General features: G+C 40.7%; 1 protein-coding gene across 1 annotated transcript; it reads right to left on the bottom strand.

Annotated features, from left to right (window-relative positions):
- Nucleotides 1-191: 191 nt before the first annotated feature.
- ACSL5 (acyl-CoA synthetase long chain family member 5) lies at nt 192-20136 on the bottom strand. The gene is made up of 21 exons (XM_079313232.1): nt 19976-20136; nt 12147-12332; nt 11500-11608; nt 10773-10837; nt 10592-10693; nt 10167-10266; nt 8825-9003; nt 8199-8231; nt 7950-8001; nt 7336-7409; nt 6842-6919; nt 6493-6627; nt 5898-6032; nt 5728-5823; nt 5127-5199; nt 4274-4362; nt 4078-4194; nt 3498-3641; nt 2495-2596; nt 2074-2145; nt 192-1664 (listed from the first exon to the last, which is right to left on the bottom strand). The coding sequence occupies exons 2-21, from the start codon at nt 12300-12302 to the stop codon at nt 1524-1526; spliced, it is 2052 nt and encodes a 683-aa protein (XP_079169358.1). The 5' UTR covers nt 12303-12332; nt 19976-20136; the 3' UTR covers nt 192-1523.
- Nucleotides 20137-20488: the final 352 nt, after the last annotated feature.

Genomic DNA, 20488 nt, shown 5'->3' with positions numbered 1-20488 from the left:
TCTCCAGTCTCACCTGGGGAAAAAGATTAGGCCACCACTGACTTTAATGTCACAGATAAGGAGCTGTTACATGCAGTTTCAGAGACTAAGAAGCTTTATAGCCTCACACTTCTGGCAAGCTCAGGAAGTGACACAGTGGATACCTGAAGATGCCAAGGTCTTTGGGCCCAGACAAGAAACAATTGGGTAAAACCAGTTGTTTTTACTAGTCAAAGCTAGAGCTGCCTAGCAGCAAGAGTGGGGATCTTTTGTTAAGTCTTGCTTTCATTTTGGGATAGCTGACCAAGAGCATTAAAGGGGAAAGAAAAAGCCACGAGCTGTCTGAACAAGACAGGGAAGACAATTCTTGTCTGCAGACAATGAGAACTGGCCTAGGAAAGCTACAGATACACCTTCCCTTGTTGCATGTTTGTTATCACTGTCTCTTGAACTGCTAGAGCTGACTACTGCAAGGATAGGGAGGAGCTCTCAGCAGAGACTGCACAGACTGATGGAAGATGTAAGAAAATTTTCATCTTGCTTAAATCATTTTCTAAAGCAGCAGCTTAACACAAGAAAATCTCACATTTCATGTGGGAAAGTCGTTTCAGCTCAGCCTAAGCTGAAGACAAGAAAAGAAAGTTGACTAGAGGAGCAACTAGTTCTACAGGAGCAAATCTGGCCTGCACTGTATTGTTGCCTCATGGCTGGAGCTATGGCTGACCAGTGACAGCATAGGGAACAAGTTCATGTTCTGCTGCAGCTGGGCTCTAGCTGCAGCCATACAGAGCCAGGCAGCTGACAATGTGGTTGCAGCAGATGCACAAGTAATTCACACAAGCTTCAGTTTGATTTTATAGTCTCAATTTATTGCATCCTAAATCCTTAGGATTGACAGCTAAAGTTTTACACTTGTTAGGCTCAGATTTCTAAGTGTAAAGGCTTTAATGCTGCCATTTCATTTGAAAATGTGCAAAAACTGATCCAGTGCCTCCTAAAGAATGAACTGTGTTTGCTGTAGACAAATGTATTTTGCAAACCAGTTGATGCCAGATTACTCATTTTCATTATAAACAACTTGTACCATGTGGTCCAGGACTAGGAACAGGAAATTCACTTCTGTATTTATGTATTCTGAATTCATGTTAGCATGAATTCATACTGAGTTCAGTCTGATTGCAGATTAATCCACAGCAGATCACAGTGAAGTTCATAGTTTCAGCAGGAAAACAAGATTTGCTTTTGACAGTGAAAAGTGCATACAACTGTCTTTTAAAGGCTGAGGTTTGTGCATGTTTTTGCATTTCAGTCACAGTCCAAGAAAGGTGAAGGTTCTGGCTTTGCCTAGACAGTTGATGCTCAGTCCCACAGGATGTTAACACTGCTAGTTGTCAGTTGTACTTCAGCCACAAGTCTTTTTTCTCAGGTGCTAGAAACAAATAAATTTTAAGTTCCTGTTCCCTTCCATTCAAGCCTGTCTTCACCACAGGCCACGTAGTGTCACAGATTTAACTACTCCATGCAGTTTAAATTAAACTGCCTGTTTATTCCTGAGTAGATGAATAGAGGGCCTCAATCTCCTTCTGGAAGAATTTAACAAGGTCTCCTCGCTTTGCCTTCAGGGTTGGTGTCAAGAGTCCATTTTCTACAGAGAACAACTCTGTGTGGATGTACAGGTCTTTAACCTGTTAAAAGAAAACAATTTAGTGATTGATGCATCATTAGAAAACAAACAACAGTTCTTCCCAGCTTCTTTGGGCAAGAATCCAGTCCCAGGAGATCCAGTAACTAAACTGTTTTTTCAGCTGACACAGCAAGAGGGTGGAATTCCAGAGCAGCCCTTACAGCCTGTTGTGAACCTCCACTCCATCTCTTGACAATGACTACTGCTGCCCTTCACAGCCCCTGGTCTCCTGGTCCAGAGAGGCAGCCAATATTTCACTGACTGCTTCACTCAGGTGTCTGGGGCAGCTGCCTCAGGGCCCCTCCTAGCACAGGCAGTAGCAGGAATGATGACTTCCCATCCACTCCCCAGCCACTTGTGTTAGCAATATACATGCTAGCTGTAGACAAGCAGGATTTGAAAGTACTCACTTGTTCAAAGGATTTAAGGCCAGCCTCTCTCCCCAGTCTGGTCATGTCATCTAAAATAGCTTTCTTCACTGCCTAGGAGAAACACAGCAGAAGCAAAGTGGGTAAAGCTGTCATTCTTTGATTGCAGCTCAAAACCATAACCATTTTCCCAGGCAGGAAGGACTGAGGATGGCAAGAATACGTATTAAAACATTCAAGATTTCCCATATTAAGGCCACTACAAAGTCATGTCTATCTTCTCACTGGAAAACAAGCAACAATAGCCACCTATACTCAGTTCCAGCTTTTGCTGTAATGACTCACCCATCATTAAACCAGTTCAAATTACTGAAAAGAGGTAGATAGAACGAAGTCAGAGCAATGTAGGATTGGACTTAGAGTAAAATTCTGTCTCTAACCCACTAAGCACAAAGCCACTCACAGGGTTTTTGCAGAGCTCTTCAAAGGAACCTTTTACTCCCAGTTTTGCTGCAAATTCTGGAAGTATCTCAGCATCAGGAACCACTATACCTATTAGAAAAGACTGAAAACAAGTGGAAATAGTCAGGCTGAGACCAAGATAAAGCATACTAAATGTCTTTGTGAGCTTGCTTGTGGGCAGTGTTTCTATGACAAGTCATTATGTACATCTCCATGCATTTTCAGAGTTTTAAAGGTAGCTGTGAGGATTCCAAGTCAGAGTTGTGACAGCAGTAACTGAAGCACTGACACAGTTTATGTGTGCTGAATGATCCAGCAATTACTTTTTTGGCTAGTTTACAGATTGAAGACTGGCCTCTGCTAGCATAGGTAACATCTCCATGGCAAAGGAATGGAGAAACACTTGTGCTGTGCAGAAAGGCTGAGAGAATTGTGGTTGTTCAGCCTGAAGGAGGCTCCATGAAGACTATTTGTGGCCTTTCAAAATTAAAAGGGAGCTTGCAAGAAAGATAGGGACAAATTTTTAGTAGGGCTTGTGGCAATAAGACAAGAGGTAAAATTTTAAACTAGAAGATCATAAATTTATATTAAATACAAAGAATTTTTTGGAAGTGTGAGGGTGGTAAAACAATGGCAGAGGTTGCCCAGAGAAGTGGCAAATGCTCCATCCCTAAAAACATTCAATATCAGGCTGAATAGGGTTCTGAACAACCTAATCTAGTTGAAGATGTCCCTGCTTATTGCAGGGGGGACTATTCTATGAATCTACACTGAGAGCTGACCTGACTTACTAATCCCACACAAGTATGAAATCAGACTTTACCCAGCTTGCAACAATGCCAGTTTGTCACTTGGGAAATCTATAGGTCTGAGAACATAAACATGGCTCTCTTAGGAACAGATTTTGTTCAAGGCCTCTTGTACATGCATGCATTTATGCCCTGATCATCCAGAACTTGTTATAGGAGAAAATCTTGCAGGATATCACTCCTAACATCACTTACCCTGAGACTTTCCCCATGTACAAAGACCTGGGCTACAGCAGCACTTCCAATATAGACATTTTCTATCTTCTCTGGAGCAATGTATTCTCCTTGTGCAAGTTTAAATATGTTCTTCTTCCTATCAATGATCTTCAGTGTTCCATTCTAGAAGTTAAAAGTGGAGGTCATTAGTTTCAAGTCACTGTCTTGCTTATATAAGAGAAAATTAACAGGCTTTGTTTTGCTGTATGAAAGGCACAACTGGAATTAGTCTAGATAGGTCTTTGCATTCTACAGAGAGAAGGGTTTTTTGTAATTTCTCCAGTTAGTTCAGGACATGATTAGACAGCTCCTTTATTCTCCTCTGACAGAAACCAAGACCCCTTGTTATATCACTTCTATGGTGAAGAAGAGTCTTAACTATGGGCCTAGCAGGTGTAATTTGATATCTTGTAACTTAATTGGCCTTTGGAGCTTTGTCTGGTGTTATCTAGTGAATATAGTGTGTAGAGATTTTTTCCTAGAATTTCATCTTTAGAGGTTACTGTGAAATAACAGGAATTCACATGCAAGAGATGGTTTGTATTAAGCAGCTACTCACTGGCAACCATTTCCCTATGTCTCCAGTATGGAGCCAGCCATCTTTATCAATTGCTTCTGCTGTCTTCTCAGGGTCTTTCAGATAACCCTTGAACACGTTTGGTCCTTTAATGCAGACCTACAGCAAGCAGAGAATACTGTTATCACCAAGTTTTATGTGTCAGTATTTCCTGACATGCACAAGAGATGGTACCTACCTCGCCTTCATTGTTAGAAGAGAAGTAGCTCATTTCTTCCACATCATCTAGTTTTATGATATTACAAGCCAGAGGGGCTCCAACATGGCCTAAGAAGAAAAAAAAAAAAACAAACAAAAAAACAAAATAAAGACTGCAGTGATTGTAGATACTTACTGGGTTTGTTCACTGCTTTAACAAGAGTTCCTTTAAAGTCCTTGTTTAAAGGGATCTGGTATCAAATATTCAAGCAAGTTGTTGCAATGCCATTTTCAGACAGCTAATGTAGGACAAATAGCAGGTAAATCTCGATGCTTAGAGTATCATTGGTGTAATCAACCACACCAGCCACAAAAAATACTCATGCCTCCTCAGGAGTACCTCTCTTATATCCTGGTATTCATTTGCATCTCATCCTTATTATGCTCTGCAGTTATTGTGTTCACAAAGATGGTGACTTGAGTCTGAATTTAGAATATCCAATACTGCTAAAATAAAAGCCATATCTTCAAAGTCCTTCATGAAAATAATCAAGTATATCTAGGATTTTTCAGTAAAACGTGTTATTTAGGACAAAAAGCTAGTTCTTAAGGCCATTCAGGAAGTCTCTATGAAGTTTGCTCAGCTCTCTATTCCTTTCCTAATTCTGGGGCAAAGTCTAAACTGACCTATGACACTTTACACCAGGGTTCTTCACCTGCTTGAGTCAAGAATTTTAGTACCTATTAAGCAGACAGGTGACTGTTGGTACCAAGAATCACTTTGAGTACCCATGATTTAATTTTCATTAAACTAAAAGCATTAGAGCACCGAGGCTTGATTGCCCCTTTATGTGGACAGCTCTGGGAGACTCCACAAGTCTCAGCTCCCATACCTGTTGTCCAGTCTCCAGGCATTGAGAAAGTGGATCCAGCTGAGCACTCAGTCTGCCCATAACCTTCAAAGATCTGTGCGAGAAAGGATGAGTATTCCTTGAACAACATTCCTGGGTGTGAAAGGCCTCAGCTTCAACTGTGCCCATGCTCAAGTCTTCTTAAGAAGGAAGCCAAAACAACCTTTGGCTTTAAGATATCTTGATCTTATTGGTGTAACCAGATGGTAAAGTTCACCTATCCAAACTTGGCTTTGGTCCCTTCATTTTCTGTTTTCAAAAGTGCTACATTGGGAGCTCATTGACTGTCAGAATAAGCCACAAAACTCAGAGGCAGCTGCCTGACTTTGAGTACTGCATGTTCCTATTTCTGTTGCTCTATTCCTCTTCTCAGAGCCTACAGCATAGTTTTTTGGTAGTGTAGTTTGAAGTGGGCCCTGCAGATTTTTTTTCTGTTCCAGTCAACTCGGATGAAGCAGTCTGTAAATATCCAAGACAGACAGCATTTTCCTCAGGAACAAGCTGATCTGGAGCCCAGCTATATCACTGGTCACTCATTTGTGCATAGTCAAACAGGGCTTACTTTAAAAGAAACTCAGCTTACCTGACAGCCTAATGCTGCTCTAAGGAATGTCAGGACAGAGGGAGATATCGGGGCTGCACCTGTCACCATGATACGCACTTTTCCACCCATGGCTTCCTACAAGTGAAAAAGAAACCATCAGATCCTCCAACATTACACTGCTTAGCTCCCTTACACTTGGACTAACTTACCTGAGCTTTTTTGAAGACCAGCTTGTCCCAAATGCTGTCATTTCTGACGATGCCCTGTTTCATTTCAGCCGTCTTCATAAACACAGCAAATTTTAACACAAAATTCTTTACTGGGGTGTTTGCACCACTCTGAATCTGCAAGGAAAAGTAGCAGGGACTCTCAGGTTTAACTTACATCTGTACATTTCGTTCTTGCCTTGTTAAGAGGCACCAAACCTTGGATGTTCTAGGGTCTGTTTTCACCACTGCAGTGTCTAGGAGATGACCCAAAAGGCAATACTAATTCATGTTACTGCTGAAACACTACAGTTGTAGCTTTGAGGAACAGGGATCCTGTTAGCTTTATGTTTGATTCATTTGCATTACAAAAGTAAACACAGTTTTTGTCTCTTAACAGTAACAAACTTGCCCAAATTATGACTGAAAACACTGTTCTTACACTCTCAGAACTCTTTCAATCTCCTCAGAAAAGGTTCTAGAAACTTCTTCCTGGTAAGGGGTGGTGATGTTCTGACATATTCAATACTGTTTTGTATTTGTATGCTTGTTTTGATGTATGAACACAAAGAAAATTTAGCTAAAATTGCTCACGTACCTTGTCATATACTCGATTGAGCAGTCTTGGTACAACTGGAAATAGTGTTGGCTTCAAGGTTTTCATGTCATCTGTTAGCATCCTGATATCTCCTTGGAAGAAGCCTACTTTTGCTCCACAGCTGTATACCACAGCCTAAAAATTGACCAGACTAATTTTAGTCCAGGAGAATTCCTAGCTTCACTAGCCATAATTATTAGTCTGCTAAAAGCAGCATGATTTCCAGGGCCCAGTTATTACAAAATAAGGAAAGTTATTGTGTGAATAGCTTTTGAGGACATACAGATTGCTAACATTTCTTTTACTATAATTTGATTTATAAAAGCCAGATATATATCTCTGTACATACCTGTACAACTCTCTCAAACATGTGAGCCAAAGGAAGATAGGAAATGGCAACATCTGAACTTGTACACTCAATTGTGTTCTAGAGGGAAAGGATGTAGAAGTAGGTTAGCATTTTCTGTGCCTGTTTGAGTTACTTTTAAATAGAAAGTAAATATAATTTGGATCAATTTGAGTACTTTGAGACAGACACTTCCAATGACTGAAGCAACTCAGGTTCGTCCATCCCCTCCTCAAGATTTGCAGCTGTCACTCAGCTACACTAAATCAAAATTAGTTTTATGTTTTGGCAAGACTTGAAATAGATACTATTTAGTACTGACTTATTCTAGAATAACTTCTACATAGAAGTTCTTGTTCCATTCAAGCCAAGTTTCTTGCAGTAGTATTGTCTCATTGAAAAAGGGGCAGTTAGGAAAGCATCAATTTCTGGGAGTGAATGGTTTACAGAAAATGCCCACATTAAAGCTGGTTTCATGACTGGGGAGAGTAACTTACCTCTGTGCATCTAAGGAAGGCAGCAGCATTTGAAACAACATTCTGATGTGTCAGCATGGCTCCCTTAGGGTTACCTTTGGAGAGATCAAGCAAGGTGAGCTGTGGCTCTGACTGCTTCTGCTGCCAGTTTTCTGTGTTGTTTGGCTCAGCTTGAACTATCTCAGTGCTAGGCTGAATCCCAGCAATTATTGTCACAAGAGATCACAAATATGCCTTATCTTGAGTGCTTTCAGCCATGGGTATTACATAAAGGAGATGGCTACTGAAACAGCAGAGCAATTGGGAGTACCACAGAGAAAGCTGAAACATGATTTTTGTTTTAGCCTCTGTGGATCAAAATGCACAGTTGAACAGCCAACCTCTTGAACATTAAGGCTGCATTTTTCATGGGGTAGGACAACATGAATTTGGCTTTTCTTGCCCCCAGTTATAATAAGCTTTATTGTATTGCACTTGACTTGTAGTGACAGTATCCCAAGTAAAACTGCAAGAGTGGTTTGACATTAGTCTATTTTGCTGCTTTACTTCCATATTCTTAGGATTTCTTTATTTTTGTGCAGGGAAGCTGCATGGGGAGGCTCTTTCAGTGGGGAAATATCACTATAAATTCTTACCTGTGGTTCCACTTGTAAAACACACAACAGAAAGATCTTCAGGCTTAGGAGGCTAGAGAGAAAAAGCCACATAAAGTCAATGTGAGGATTATGATGGTTAACTTTAATTACATGCAATTCCTAACTGTGATGAATCAGGAATTTGGGTTCACAAAAAAAATCTGCCAGCCTCCTCTACTAATAGCATGACAAGAGGTCTTTCCACAGACTAGTTTTACAAGTCTATAGTTGTTTCATAGAGATACTTACAACTGGTTCTCTGATGTTGTTTCTTCCCAGCTCCTGTGTTAGGAAAAACAAAAACAAAAACACAGCTTAACAGATGTGCACAATAGGTGAATAGGTAATTGCACTTCAAATGCAACAACGGTTTTACTACTTTGCCTCTTGATACTCTGTCTCATTCAAACAGAAACCTCTTCCTGAATCCAATACACGTGTAACTCTGAAAAACTGTCTGCTGCAAGCCTGGAAAGGACACATTTGAATGCGTGGAAAGTGATCAGAACTTCTTAAGGAATTTGGAAGTCCTGAGTGGAGAGGATTCCTTTTATTTGACATAGGCCACATCTCCTTACATGTATGCAAGCTTAAGACTAATATTGGGATGTCTGAGGAGCCAGTAATTTGCACTTACAGTTCCAATTAGACTCAGCTTAGAAGCCTGATAAATCCTGTTACAACAGCATCACAAATTAAGCCAAGCAAGTCTTGGCTGTCCAGGTTTAGCTAAAGATATCAAGTTTCAAAATGACTGCTCATCATGCTGTCAGGTACAGACACAACAACTGGGTAATGTTACAATAAAGTGTCATTGTTGCCACAGATCAAGATGTTTAGTTGGCAAGGTATTCCAGAAGCCTTTAGACACCTACCTCAACCTCCTGCAGTGACAGAATTTCAATTCCCACTTTAGCTCCTCTTTCCTGGAGCTCTTTATCAAAGAGATCCATGAGAACAATAATCTTCAGACATGGGGTCTTTTTTTCCTCACAGTTCTTAAGCAAGACCTCTGCCTTTGCAGGCGTGTCACAGATCACCACGCTTATTTCAGCTGCAGAAAAGAAATTATCAGAAGTTTGTTTAGAAGACATGAGGCCAGTGACAGCCCAGCAGCACAAACTTTTAGAACATGACATTGGTTTGGTGCCATTTGCATTTGTTCATATGGATTCAGTGGTGTTTTACAGTGCTAAGAAAGTTTTTCCTACCATACTCAACTGATCAGGCAAACCTGATATTCTGGCAATGTAAAGTGAGGGCAAATGCTGAGGAGCTGAAGAGAAATATCTTTGCTCACAGTCAAGATGGGTGTTGAAATTTTTGGTATTGCCATAATATTGTTTAGGTTTAGCCATGTTCCTTAAATCTAAAGAAATTAGGGCCCAATTGAAAGAGGTAGCTAAAATTCTTGAGTTAATACTTCAGCTTCCCTGCAGATGCAGTTACAGAAGCCTTTTCCTTTAAGTCAGCAGAGGAGCTGGGTTTGCCTCACCCTGCCAGTTCCCAGTTAGACTGGTAAATCAGAGCTGTGCAATCCCAAGACAAGACCTGTTTCCAAGATTCACCACCATAACTGTTGAAGTGGTTTTGGGAATTCTTTTTATGGGATGGATCCCAGATCACTCTAACAACAGTGGATATTTGTTTCCCCCATATCTCTCCTAAGACTGGGGGAAGAAAGTCTAAAGATTTATTTAACTTCCTTGCCAGTTTATTCCATAACAGCCTGGATGTTGTTTCTGTAGAACGTGCAATAACCAGATAGATTAGACAGATTTAGGCATATCTTTATCCTTCCCTCCTCTACTTTTTTCATCCTACAACTTTAAATCAGACAGACACACACATCTACTGTTAATTTACAGGCAAGTCTGTCTGCATTGTCTGATTGCTTGGCAGTGTGGGAGTTCAAGATTGCAAAATGTCAAATAACAAATAGTTGAGCACTCTGATTGCAGAATGATCCACAGGATCTAGCTGATCCTTCAGTGGTCTTGCAATCAAGACTCTGGGAGACATAGGAAGCCCACTGGATTCTTCTAGGCTGAAGAATGAACCATGAGCCCAACAAAGCAGCTTTACTAAGAAATTAAGTGTCTATAAGAGCAGTTAGGTTAAAGCTACTCTGATTTTTGCAATTTCCCTTGAACTTAGCCCTCTCAAAACAAAGTTTCCTAGAAAAATCCTTATGAAAGAGTGGAAGTCAATATTTACCTTTGTTAACAATATATACAATGGCCTCTGGTCCCAGAGTGTCATAGAGTGGAACAGCAACCATTGAGTAGGTGTAGCAGGCATATTCTGAAATGACCCACTGAAAAAAGAAAACAGCACAGCTAAGACAAACTAGGACCCCTCAAGACAGGAGTGCCTACAGACTTCCTACAGCTTGACTAGCCCATGCACATGGCAGAGTGCTATGTGTCCTATGGAAGGAGCACATCCATGAGAATGAGAGTTGTAAGAGCTCATTGTATTTTACATGCTTGGCATGGTATGTGCTCAGTCAGTAAAAAGGGAATTGGGAAGGAAAAAGTTGTGATTGTTTCTCATGTGGCCTGAGCTATTTAAATACAGACTTGCCTCTCACCCCAAGGTGTCAGAATAGTGTAGGAAAGAATACACAGTTTGTTGCTTACCTCTGGCCTATTTTGAGCAAAAATGCCAATATATTGTTTTGATGATGGTTGGCATCCTTTTTGCAGAAGCCCTGATCCCAGGTATTTAGTTCTCTCCGAAACCTGCAAGATAGTTATTCCCCCACTTTAGTGCTACAAGGGAGTATCCCAAATTAATTAATCTGTCATTTACAATACTCACCTGTTTATATGTCAGCCACTGATAAGGTTGCTTGGGTTTCCTGTAGCCTAGACAGCCATCATTTCCTAATAAAAATGTTCAGAAAAGCAATTTCAAAGCTCAGTACTGAAGTTGCATAACACTACAATAGAAACATTTGAAGAGGGAAGTGTTTTCTGTCAGACATTCAGGTAACTCCATGGAGAGCAGGTCAGTGTCCCTAGTTAAGCACTTTGCCCAAACCAAGATTGTAAGACTGTTAGCTTTATCCTTACAAGCAATACTTCTAAGATCTGGTGATATTTTTTCCATTGCACAACCCACATGAGGTTGAAACAGTTTGGAAAACATCACATATTTCCATGCATGGGACTGGTGAAGTGACATGCAGAAATTCATATCTGTTGTAAACAGGCAGCAATCTTGCAGGAGAACTCACACCATAAGACAAAGGAGAAATGTTTTCCCCCTCCCAGTTCCTCTGATGCTTTGTATCTGCTGACTCTTGACTGAACTCTACTATCTTCAGTTTCCAGTATTTGTTCCTGCCCAGTCTGCCAGTAAGACCAATAAGACCAGTTCTAAATTTAGACAGGGAGAAATGATCACTTGTCTCTCCACCCTACAGGATAGAAGTACTTGTGCTAGCCTGCATTATTACCACAACCAAGACACAAGGAAAAGGATCTTGAAAACACTTTTGTTTACTTGTGATAGACAAGTACTGACTGCCAGATGCAAAGCTTACCAGAAATACTCACTCCTCTCTGGAAAACTTCATACAGGGTTTTAGCATCTTCAAAGTAATAAGAAAGCAGGTTATTATCTGTCAAGAGTGCACCTCTTCTGGCTCCTCCCTAGGAACAGAGCATGGCATGAAACAGTGCAGAACAGATGAAATGTCATTTGTTCCTCAGCCATTCTCTCATCAATCCCCTGGAAAGCATTTCATTAGCATTGCATTGTTAGGGAAGTATTTTCCCTTCCTGATTTTGATCTACTCAGTCACAAGCAGAGGAATTTTCTAGATGGCCCAAATTAACCTTCAATTACAGGTTATTGAGAGGCCTTGACTGACTGCTACCACTTGCCTTATTACATGAAGTCTAGCACCAGTTTCAAAGATGATGCAATGCATTGAAAATACAGGAAAGTCAGTGACAGCCAAAGCCATCTGGTAGAAAGCCCACCTAGCCCTAGTTGGAAGGAGCTGCTGTTTCTCATCTTAGCATCTTAAGAGTTCCCATCTCCCCACCATGATCTTGAGTTGTACACCTGGAGAGAAGGCTGTGCACATCAGACAGGAGAGTTTCCACTGACACCCAGAATCAGACTGGATCAGTACTCAGGTTAAGCTCCAAAACAGACCATGCCCACAAGCAGAGAAAGCATTACCTCAATTCCTATTGACTGCTTGTTCAAGTCAACAGGTGGTAAAAGGGGTTTTGGCCTGCTTATCACCCACAGGAAGATGACAGCTCCAAATGCAATGAGACTGATCAATGCTGGTGTTGGGAGTGGTGAGAACAATACTTGAAGTATCCAGATCATTGTGCTGGATCAGTGGAGCCAGAGCTGAACCTGAAACAAACAGGAGGTTAAGCAGACTTGAGGTAGAAGCTTGGATTACCTATGAGCTGTGGTTACTTAAGTAGCTTGTTAAACAATACTGCAAATCATTTCAGCAGTTTGCCCCTGGAGAGTCCTGGTACAATAGTGAAGCACACTTATGCAATGTTTTAAGCCTCTTAAGAGATCTTAAATCACCTGTCCCTATAAATCTTAATCTATGCTGCATCCACCTCCACAAAAAGCTGAAGCCTGATGAAGTCAGACAAGGAAGAGATTCTTTCCATCCTTAAGTAAAATAATCTGCCTGGGGAAAACCAGTATATAATTTCCCAAATCTATCTCCCCAAGTGTAACCAAAAAATGCTTATGGTTCAGTGACGTGAATTGTGGAAGTAAGAAAATTCCTCAATATTGTGTATGTTCAATAGGAAATGGTTTTGCTGAAATAGGAAGGGTATTAATAAATCGCATGTTTGATACACCTACATATATGTCTGCAGGACAAACAGTATATTTATTATCAGCTGCCTTTACTGGTCATGCTAGACAAATATTTCAGAAAGTAACAGTGTAGTCAGCCAAAAAATTCAGCACAAATCCAAACTGTGAAAGTTTCTTTCCAGTAGGAAGTGGTGACATAGAAGTCAATGTGTGCAATGGAAGTCTATCTGGGAAATACAGAAAAAATTCTGCTACTTGCATCCCCCAGGGTATCTTCTGTCAAGGGCAGGGAAGCAAAATCTGAGAATGCAGACTTTCTTATAAGACACAGAGACCTGAGCTTTCTTCCCTAGAAACAAGTACTTTTATCTCCAAAATGTTCTGATGAGTTTTAAGTAGAATTGCCAAGAGAAAAAACTGCTTTTTGTCTAAATCAACTCAGATCTCAGCAACTTGTATTTGCTACCGTCTAAATATCTGTGCAGGACACACCACCTCACACTTTGAAAGATCAATTACAAGACTTTCAAAGTGCCTCATGCAGAGTCAAAGGGACCCCATCAGTAGATGATATGTCTGCTATCAACTAAATCCCTGTGCAAGAATACCAGGAGTCCTGATGCAATGAGTTCCAGTTATCCTTTAACTGTACTTCCAATGAAGTTGAAGGTATTTTACAAACTGTTAGCAAGTTCAGCCAGGACCTGAAGTCAGAATTTGGGTCTCTGAGTCCAGACTGATCATTTAGATTATCTGAATCTGTTTTACAGTTTTGTAGTTTCCAGTGGCAGTGTTACTCAGCAATCCTGCTGTGTTCTCTGGTAAGACAAGGCAGACTTTGCCTGCTAAGCATCTGGATAAGAAAGGATCCACTGAGGATTTTCAGCAAGTCCAAGCTGCCAGATCCACATCACCTACACATCTGAAAAATATCAACTCCCTAGTCTTCACTTCTACTCTAAGCCTTTAGTTGCCATATGCCCTTTAAACTTCTGACCTTGGCTTCATGTACTGAGAGTCCAAAAAGACTGTGCTACAGCCAGAAATGCAGGAACTGCCCTTGTGACTCTCTACTGATGGGCAATTCCAGTCACTGGCATATTAAACCTTTGGGAGCACAAACCTGTTTGTAGCACAGCATATCACCCATCTCTCACCCTTCCTTTATCAAATTTATATTCAGGGCAAAGCTACTTATCAGTTTAGGTCTAGCACTGCTTGGTTTGGAAGACTGAAGATTATTAATAGAGTGAATTTGGTAATCAGCTGCTCCTGACACTGTATATATGTGGCCCATTAATGGAGCAGTTTGCAAGCAGCTTTCTGCAGTGATTAAACAGCATCTGATTTGTGGTTTATACTTCCTCTTTTGCTAACATGAGCAAGACACTTTTTTATAGCATGAGCACTGAGGCAGCTAAGTAGAGGCATCTCCACTCTCCATCATGAAAGGTTGGATATACAAACTTTTTTCATTTATCTTGGAGCCCACTACTAAATCCAAGTGACAGAGCAAATCACATTTGCACTATTTGTATTGTTGGAAAGTAAAAGCAAAAGATGTGAGAATAGATGTGATGTGGCTGACACATCTATTCTCACATCTTTTTTGCTTTTACTTTCCAACAATATTTCCACAAATAGTAGGGCTGTAGTCTCTTCTATCAAAGTACATAGGGTGTGTTATTCAAGCTGTGGCAAGAGATTGTCAGCAAATTTGTCTCAATTCCCAGAATTAGGTTAATTGTTTCCTATGCCTAGAGCTTTTACTGTAACTATTTGTCAGTCAAAGTAGCTGCCTATTTATCACCTCTGGTATAATCCAAATGTCACTTAGTCCTGCTGCCCTCAAAGCAGAAAAGGAATCCATACTCAATAGACCTTCCTGTCCCTGGTAAGAGAACAGCTGCAGCCTGGATCTGTGCTGTGGAACAGCTACAACCAGAGTTTAACCCACAAATCCAAGTGTCCCATGCATACATAATACCTGATCCGTATCAACTTGCTGAAACCTCAGTGCAGAGCAAGAAAAACCTGAGCATTTTGGACAGACACCAGCCTCCACTGCAGGGTAATTCTGGACACCAGTTGACTTTTTAAACATCAGAGGTGTCAGAGGTGGAGTGAAACCCCTGAGCTGTGAATGCTCAGCTCCAGGGATACAGAATGCACAGGGTGCCTCAAACCAGCTGCTAAGCCTCTTGTGCAATGAGATGCTGGACAGTTGAAAGTGTACTTGGGTTGTCTGCCCTGATCAATGGTCAGGGATAAGATGCACTAAGCTCCAGAGTCAAAGGCTTAATTTTTATCAGAAGAGATTACCATTTACAGCCTTGAGTTCAGGAGTACACAGTCTCATTTCTACTGTACCTTCCCATTACAGCTATTCTTTCATTACCTGGAAGGAATTAAAATTATTCTCTATGCTCTCCACGTGAGGAGATTCTCTCCACTGGAAAGTGGCTGATCTTTGTACTTTTGAGTCCATAAATATGAAGAAAAATCAGTGTGATCTCCATTGCAAGATTTCATTATGGACAGCAAAGCAACCTCGGCTACTTGCACAATTTTGGAAGCAACAGTCTGCATTGCCTGGGAGGATGTCTTCTGGGTTGTGTACTTTGTATCAAGTTTGCCCAAGCTTTTGACGTGATCATGACATCTTTTTTTCTCAGGATTAATAAGGCAACACTGTTTACAAGCAGGAAAAGTGTAGTACAGCCACCTACACTAATTAGTTACTTAACCAGCTCACTCTCTCCATTTGCTTGTGCAGTTCAGCTCCTGCCTGGTGTCATCCAGCAGATGTGAGCCACTGTGCCAGTTCTCACTCCTTGGACACTATGTTATTATGCATTCCTCCTTGATGCAGCTGAACTCTTGTGTTCCACAGGGTTTAGGGACATCTAACTTTGAGCAAAGTTAAAGCACAAAAGCTCAGCAGCGACTTCTGAGCAGAGCCATGCAAAAAACAAAACCAAATGCTCAGCAACCTGCATTAAGGCCAGGATATCCTTCAGTGGGGCTTTGCTCTTAGAGTACCTCTTCAGAGAGTCAGAGCCAAACAGTTCAAGCAGCCTTTGCTCTTAGCTGAGAAACACTCTGCTGGAGGGTGGGAAAGGACAAGGCCTCAGTAGCACACTTTCAGGAAGCAGAGTGCTGTGGTTTCTGAGCCTTGTTGATAAAACCTATTGAATTCAAGCTTTCAGGACATTTAAATAGAAAGGCCATTTTTTAAAATAAGTACTTTTACTGTATTAGATATTATTGTCTCCCCATCAGGATGGCAAAAACATCATGACTCTACTTAGTACTAAAAGTTGTTTTCTCAGATTAATTGAAAAGCCAAGCTTTCATATAGTCTTTATATGAGATTTTCTCATTGAAACTACCTACTCAGAAACATGCTCAACTGGCCCTTTGAAGTTTTTAAGAATTTAAAATATAGTCAGTATAGCAGGTTCTGTTACTGTTTATTCCATTGGATAATAAAGGTTCTTGCAAAACATTCATGCATCAATACTATATTAATAAGAAGTTTTCTCTACTGATAGGGCATGGTATTAAAAGTAAGGAATAAAGATTCATTTGAAAATTCACATAGAACTCCTAAGAGAACTAGAGTATTATCACCAGGCACCTTAGCCACACAGAGAAAAGCTAGCACTTAAAGTTTCTAGATATTAATGTATATTACTGCATATTATCACAGCACTTCTCTTATGAAGAACAAAGAACAAACACATACCTGAACTTAACTCAGCCCAAGGTCCACATTTAACTGATAGCACAGTACCAGAGATTTCCTAGCAGTCTCCTGAAAAACTCAGTATCTTGAACCCTGCATCTAATCACTGCACTTGCACATTGGATTTGGTAAAGCCCATGTGAGTAACCACAAGCAAATTCATGAGCAATAAAACAAATACCATAGAACTTCATTATTACACAGAAAATACAGCAGAGCAGGTATAGGGATGAGAAGTAGTGAGTAAAGGCACCTACCATTTTGAATCTAGGGTAGGACATCAACCTCCTCTCAAGTAAAAGGGAGCCTTAGTAGCACAGTACAAAACCAACACCACTTAGGTAACACTCATGTTAAAAACTGCAGCCAGCTTCCTGTCCCCAGTTTAAATAAATCAGCAAGCAGAAAAGCACGTTGGGAAGGTAGCTTTAAAGGGGAGGAACCTGCATGGGGAACTGGAGTGATCAAAATAATGAAACAAAAACAAGCCCAACAAGTCACCCACACAAGAGGAAGACATTGAGCTTTTTTGTTTGTTAATGAAAACAGCTTAAAGTGGATCTAAATGAAAAGTAAACCAAAGCATTTTAAAATTGTATTTATATTTTATTCTTTCTAATTTGTTTGCTATTATCTTCTCTATGTAGAAAGCTGTATTCTTAACAATAGCAATTTTCTCTCTATAGCTGCATATATGTTAAGGTGAGCAGAGCTTTGTAGCTTCTAATACCAACAAAATGTTCTGACTACAGCATTTCTCATCTATTGTTGCAATGGACTTGCTGGTGGGCTGGATTTCTGTTGATAGTTTTTTTTTATTTGGGTTTCGTGTGAGGTTTCTTGTTGTTGTTGGGATTTTCTTTTTTTTTTTTCCCAAAACCTACCTAGTTTTTTCTGTTCTGTTATAGACATACCTAGGTGCAATTATTTGTACAAAGTAAATGTGAATCATGTTTTAAGCTTCAGTTTCATTTCCTGTTATGGTATGGATTTTTTTATTATTTCCCAGTTTCATTTCTTTGTTTAAAAGTTTATAGGTATTGCAGTTTCCCTTTTTCTCTTCAGTGCTTGTCTAATATAACTGGAATGTTGCAGTAAGATTGGAGGGATGGGAAGACAGTAATTTCACTTATCTCTCTTCTTTATTGCCTTAAACTGAGATTTTAGAATTGTTTTCTTCACTTAGGAGTTTCCCCATCTCACAGTTTTCCTATGCTGCATGATTTCAGAATAGTCTTCTTAGTTAGACAAACCATAAAGCTGAGATGGAATTAACAGCATGTACTTGCATCCAAAATACAACCTGTACTGGACCTTGGCTTGCTAAAACACGTAGCCCCTGCTAATTGCAATTATGATTTTATTGCTGCTGTAAACTTTATACTATTCAGGTAGACCTAACTCCTGTAGCTGTGGCATTATTTAATCATGTAGGTATCTTTCAGGGAAGCCAAGGGTTGATTGATTCATTGATTTTCTTGTAAGATGAGCATGAAAAAGAAATAGCTTTTTCCATATGGAACTCCTCTGCCTTTGGCTTTGCCCTCCCAGACCTGCTCCTGTGGCATTTCAGAGAAGCTATGAGCTTCAGCTTTAACAGTGCCTGTCAGGGGACATTTGTGCTTACAGAAAGGAGACAAGGCCAGGCTGCCAGCCAGGTCCACTCTCCCACCTTGTGTGCCTCTCTTACCATTTGCCCCCTGCAGATATCTGCCCAGGAGCAAGAGAAAAAGCAGTGAGTTTGTGCTGTCAGTGGTCAGCTGTTGGGCAGCAGTGCTGTGTGTCTCAGGTTCATTCACTTTGCTGCAGGATGGGAGATGATAATGGCCACAGCATGGTCCTACCTGGCCTGCCAGGAGCCCAGGATGTGATGCTGAGCTCCTGAGCTGCTCAGGCTACACTGAGCCTGGGCTCAGTGGGTGTCACAGCTCCAGCACAAATGGGGCTAAAGGATGCAAATAGGAAAGCTTCTCCTGAATGATCATTTCTGTTCAATGCTCATAAATTAGAATACAGCTGACACTCTTCCCCCGATACACATAACAAGTGACATGCAAGTGTTGAGGCTTTTAATTTTTCATAAATTATCTGAATAAACTCCAGATTTTTGAAAGGCACAGATCTTTTTTCTGCTAGTGATTTTCTGTCGAAAAACAAAGCAGAGTTATGAATCTCAGCCTTTGCTTCTCTTTGTGTATGTATATAAAATTTAAACCTGTATCCCTCATACCCATTAGTGACTTAAGATGAGCAGTAGGTAGTTTATGTATAGGAGGAGTTCAGGTTGTTTTCTTTCTGTTGTCACAGTCAAAAAAGTTTTGCATAGAGGATGAATCAAGTGAGCTTTTGTAACAAACCTTAAGCTCATGGCAAAACATTAACTTTTGTTATTCAAAGATGTCAAAATTGCATTTCTACATATAGCAGAGGATATAAACAAATGAAAGCATTGGCTCCATGTACCGTTTTCTCTGTTGTCCCTTCAAAACTTGGATTTAAATTTTGTGAGTCTGTGGGAGGTGTGAGCTCACTTTATTTGAATGCTTTTTGGATTCTAGTTTGTTTTCATAATAATAATAATTCCTTATTGCTCTGCTCTGCTTTTCAAGGGTCGTGTCAGCTTTGTAAAGCAGAATAACTGCACTGGAACAGAAATTATCTCAGAGCACAAGTGGGTTCCTCAGGAAAGGAGGTATGGATAGGAGATGGGCTTAGAACTTGGAAGAGCAGCTTTTTGCCAGTTCTCTTGCTTGCAGCTTGATTTCAGGTTGATCTTTGTCTCCACCATCCTCTCTGTACACAAGCAAGAGCTTGGAGAAGGCTCCATCTCTATAGCTACAACAAGCAATTGTACCAAGGCAATGCAACAGTCTGGTGTGCCATACCCTATGATATGGCCTTTTAAACCATTACAAAAGGCATTATTGCCAGCTTCTATGTTCTTTGTTAGGGATTAAGCTAGATCCTATTGTATTAAATGTTGCCAATAAGGTTGTGCACTTAAATGACCCAGCATATTGCAACCTTTTACTGCTTGAGATGCTGAAGAAACAAATATTCTTATATTTTTTTAACCTGGTTTAAACATTAGTCTGAATGGGAGCCTGGCTCTGCAACTTTGTGCCTATCTTTAAATAGGAATAACTAACAAACTGATAAGAAAATGGCTTCAGCCTGGACTGTAGACAGATTTCTACTTCCAGCCAGTCTATAGCAACAGGGAGTGTTCAGGTGGCTGCTCTCATTCAAGATTTGATTTCCCTGTATGGCAGCCCTGAGCTCAGACTTGCTTCTTTAATAACATGCAGCCAGTTATGCAGCTGTTGCCTTAAACAGCACACAGGGTGATAAGAAGGGGGCATTGGATCCAGGTATTGCAGCAAATTGAGGCTTTTATCCCCCTTGCAGTACTTCTGTGCAGGAGCAGGAAGCCCAGGGCTCTGACTGGGAGGGATTTGCTTACCTTCCTTCAGTGCTGGAGGAGGGTGGAGGGGCTGGTACAGCTTGCTTCCTTTGCTGCTTTACAACTCCCAAGGGGTGTTCTAGGGCTGGTTCTTCCCCAGCTCCAGTGGTGCTCCCCCAGCTCCCGTGGCAGGACTAAGCCCCGAATCATCAGAGTGTGGCTTTAATAAACAGGCGACACTGCACCCAGGTAACCTTTGAACCTGCCTTGCAACAGGTTCAAAGGTAAAAAAAAAATTATTCCTGATCAAATATAAAGAGCAATTTTGGCTGGTTAGAAATGTTAAACATACAAGTCTTGCATAACAGCGTTAGAAGAGAGCAGTGCATTGTGAAAACCAACCCCAGCCCTGTGAAAGCTGCAGCCCTGGGTTTTTCATAGGGCTCCAAGTGTGCAGGGACACTGAATAAATCTTGCCTCACTGAGAAAAGGTGCCTCTCAGATTGCACTTCCAGCAAGCAAACATATTCCAATATTTCTCACCAGGTGCTTTGTGTAGAGTCCTGTCCTCAA

This window comes from Erithacus rubecula (assembly GCF_903797595.1).
Source record: "Erithacus rubecula genome assembly, chromosome: 9".
Taxonomy (NCBI): Eukaryota; Metazoa; Chordata; class Aves; order Passeriformes; family Muscicapidae; genus Erithacus; species Erithacus rubecula.
The sequence above is the reverse complement of the archived record's forward strand: the minus strand, read 5'-3'. Positions and strand labels throughout refer to the sequence as shown.

What these genes read in the sequence shown, in the direction of transcription:
- ACSL5 (XM_079313232.1), bottom strand. Translation starts at nt 12,302, where the DNA reads ATGATCTGGATACTTCAAGTATTGTTCTCACCACTCCCAACACCAGCA. An exon ending in GAGAGGAGTGAGTATTTCTG is followed by an intron (nt 10,838 to 11,499) that starts GTAAGCTTTGCA and finishes CATTTTTATTAG; the next exon opens with GAAATGATGGCTGTCTAGGC. An exon ending in AGTGGCTGACATATAAACAG is followed by an intron (nt 10,694 to 10,772) that starts GTGAGTATTGTA and finishes ACTATCTTGCAG; the next exon opens with GTTTCGGAGAGAACTAAATA.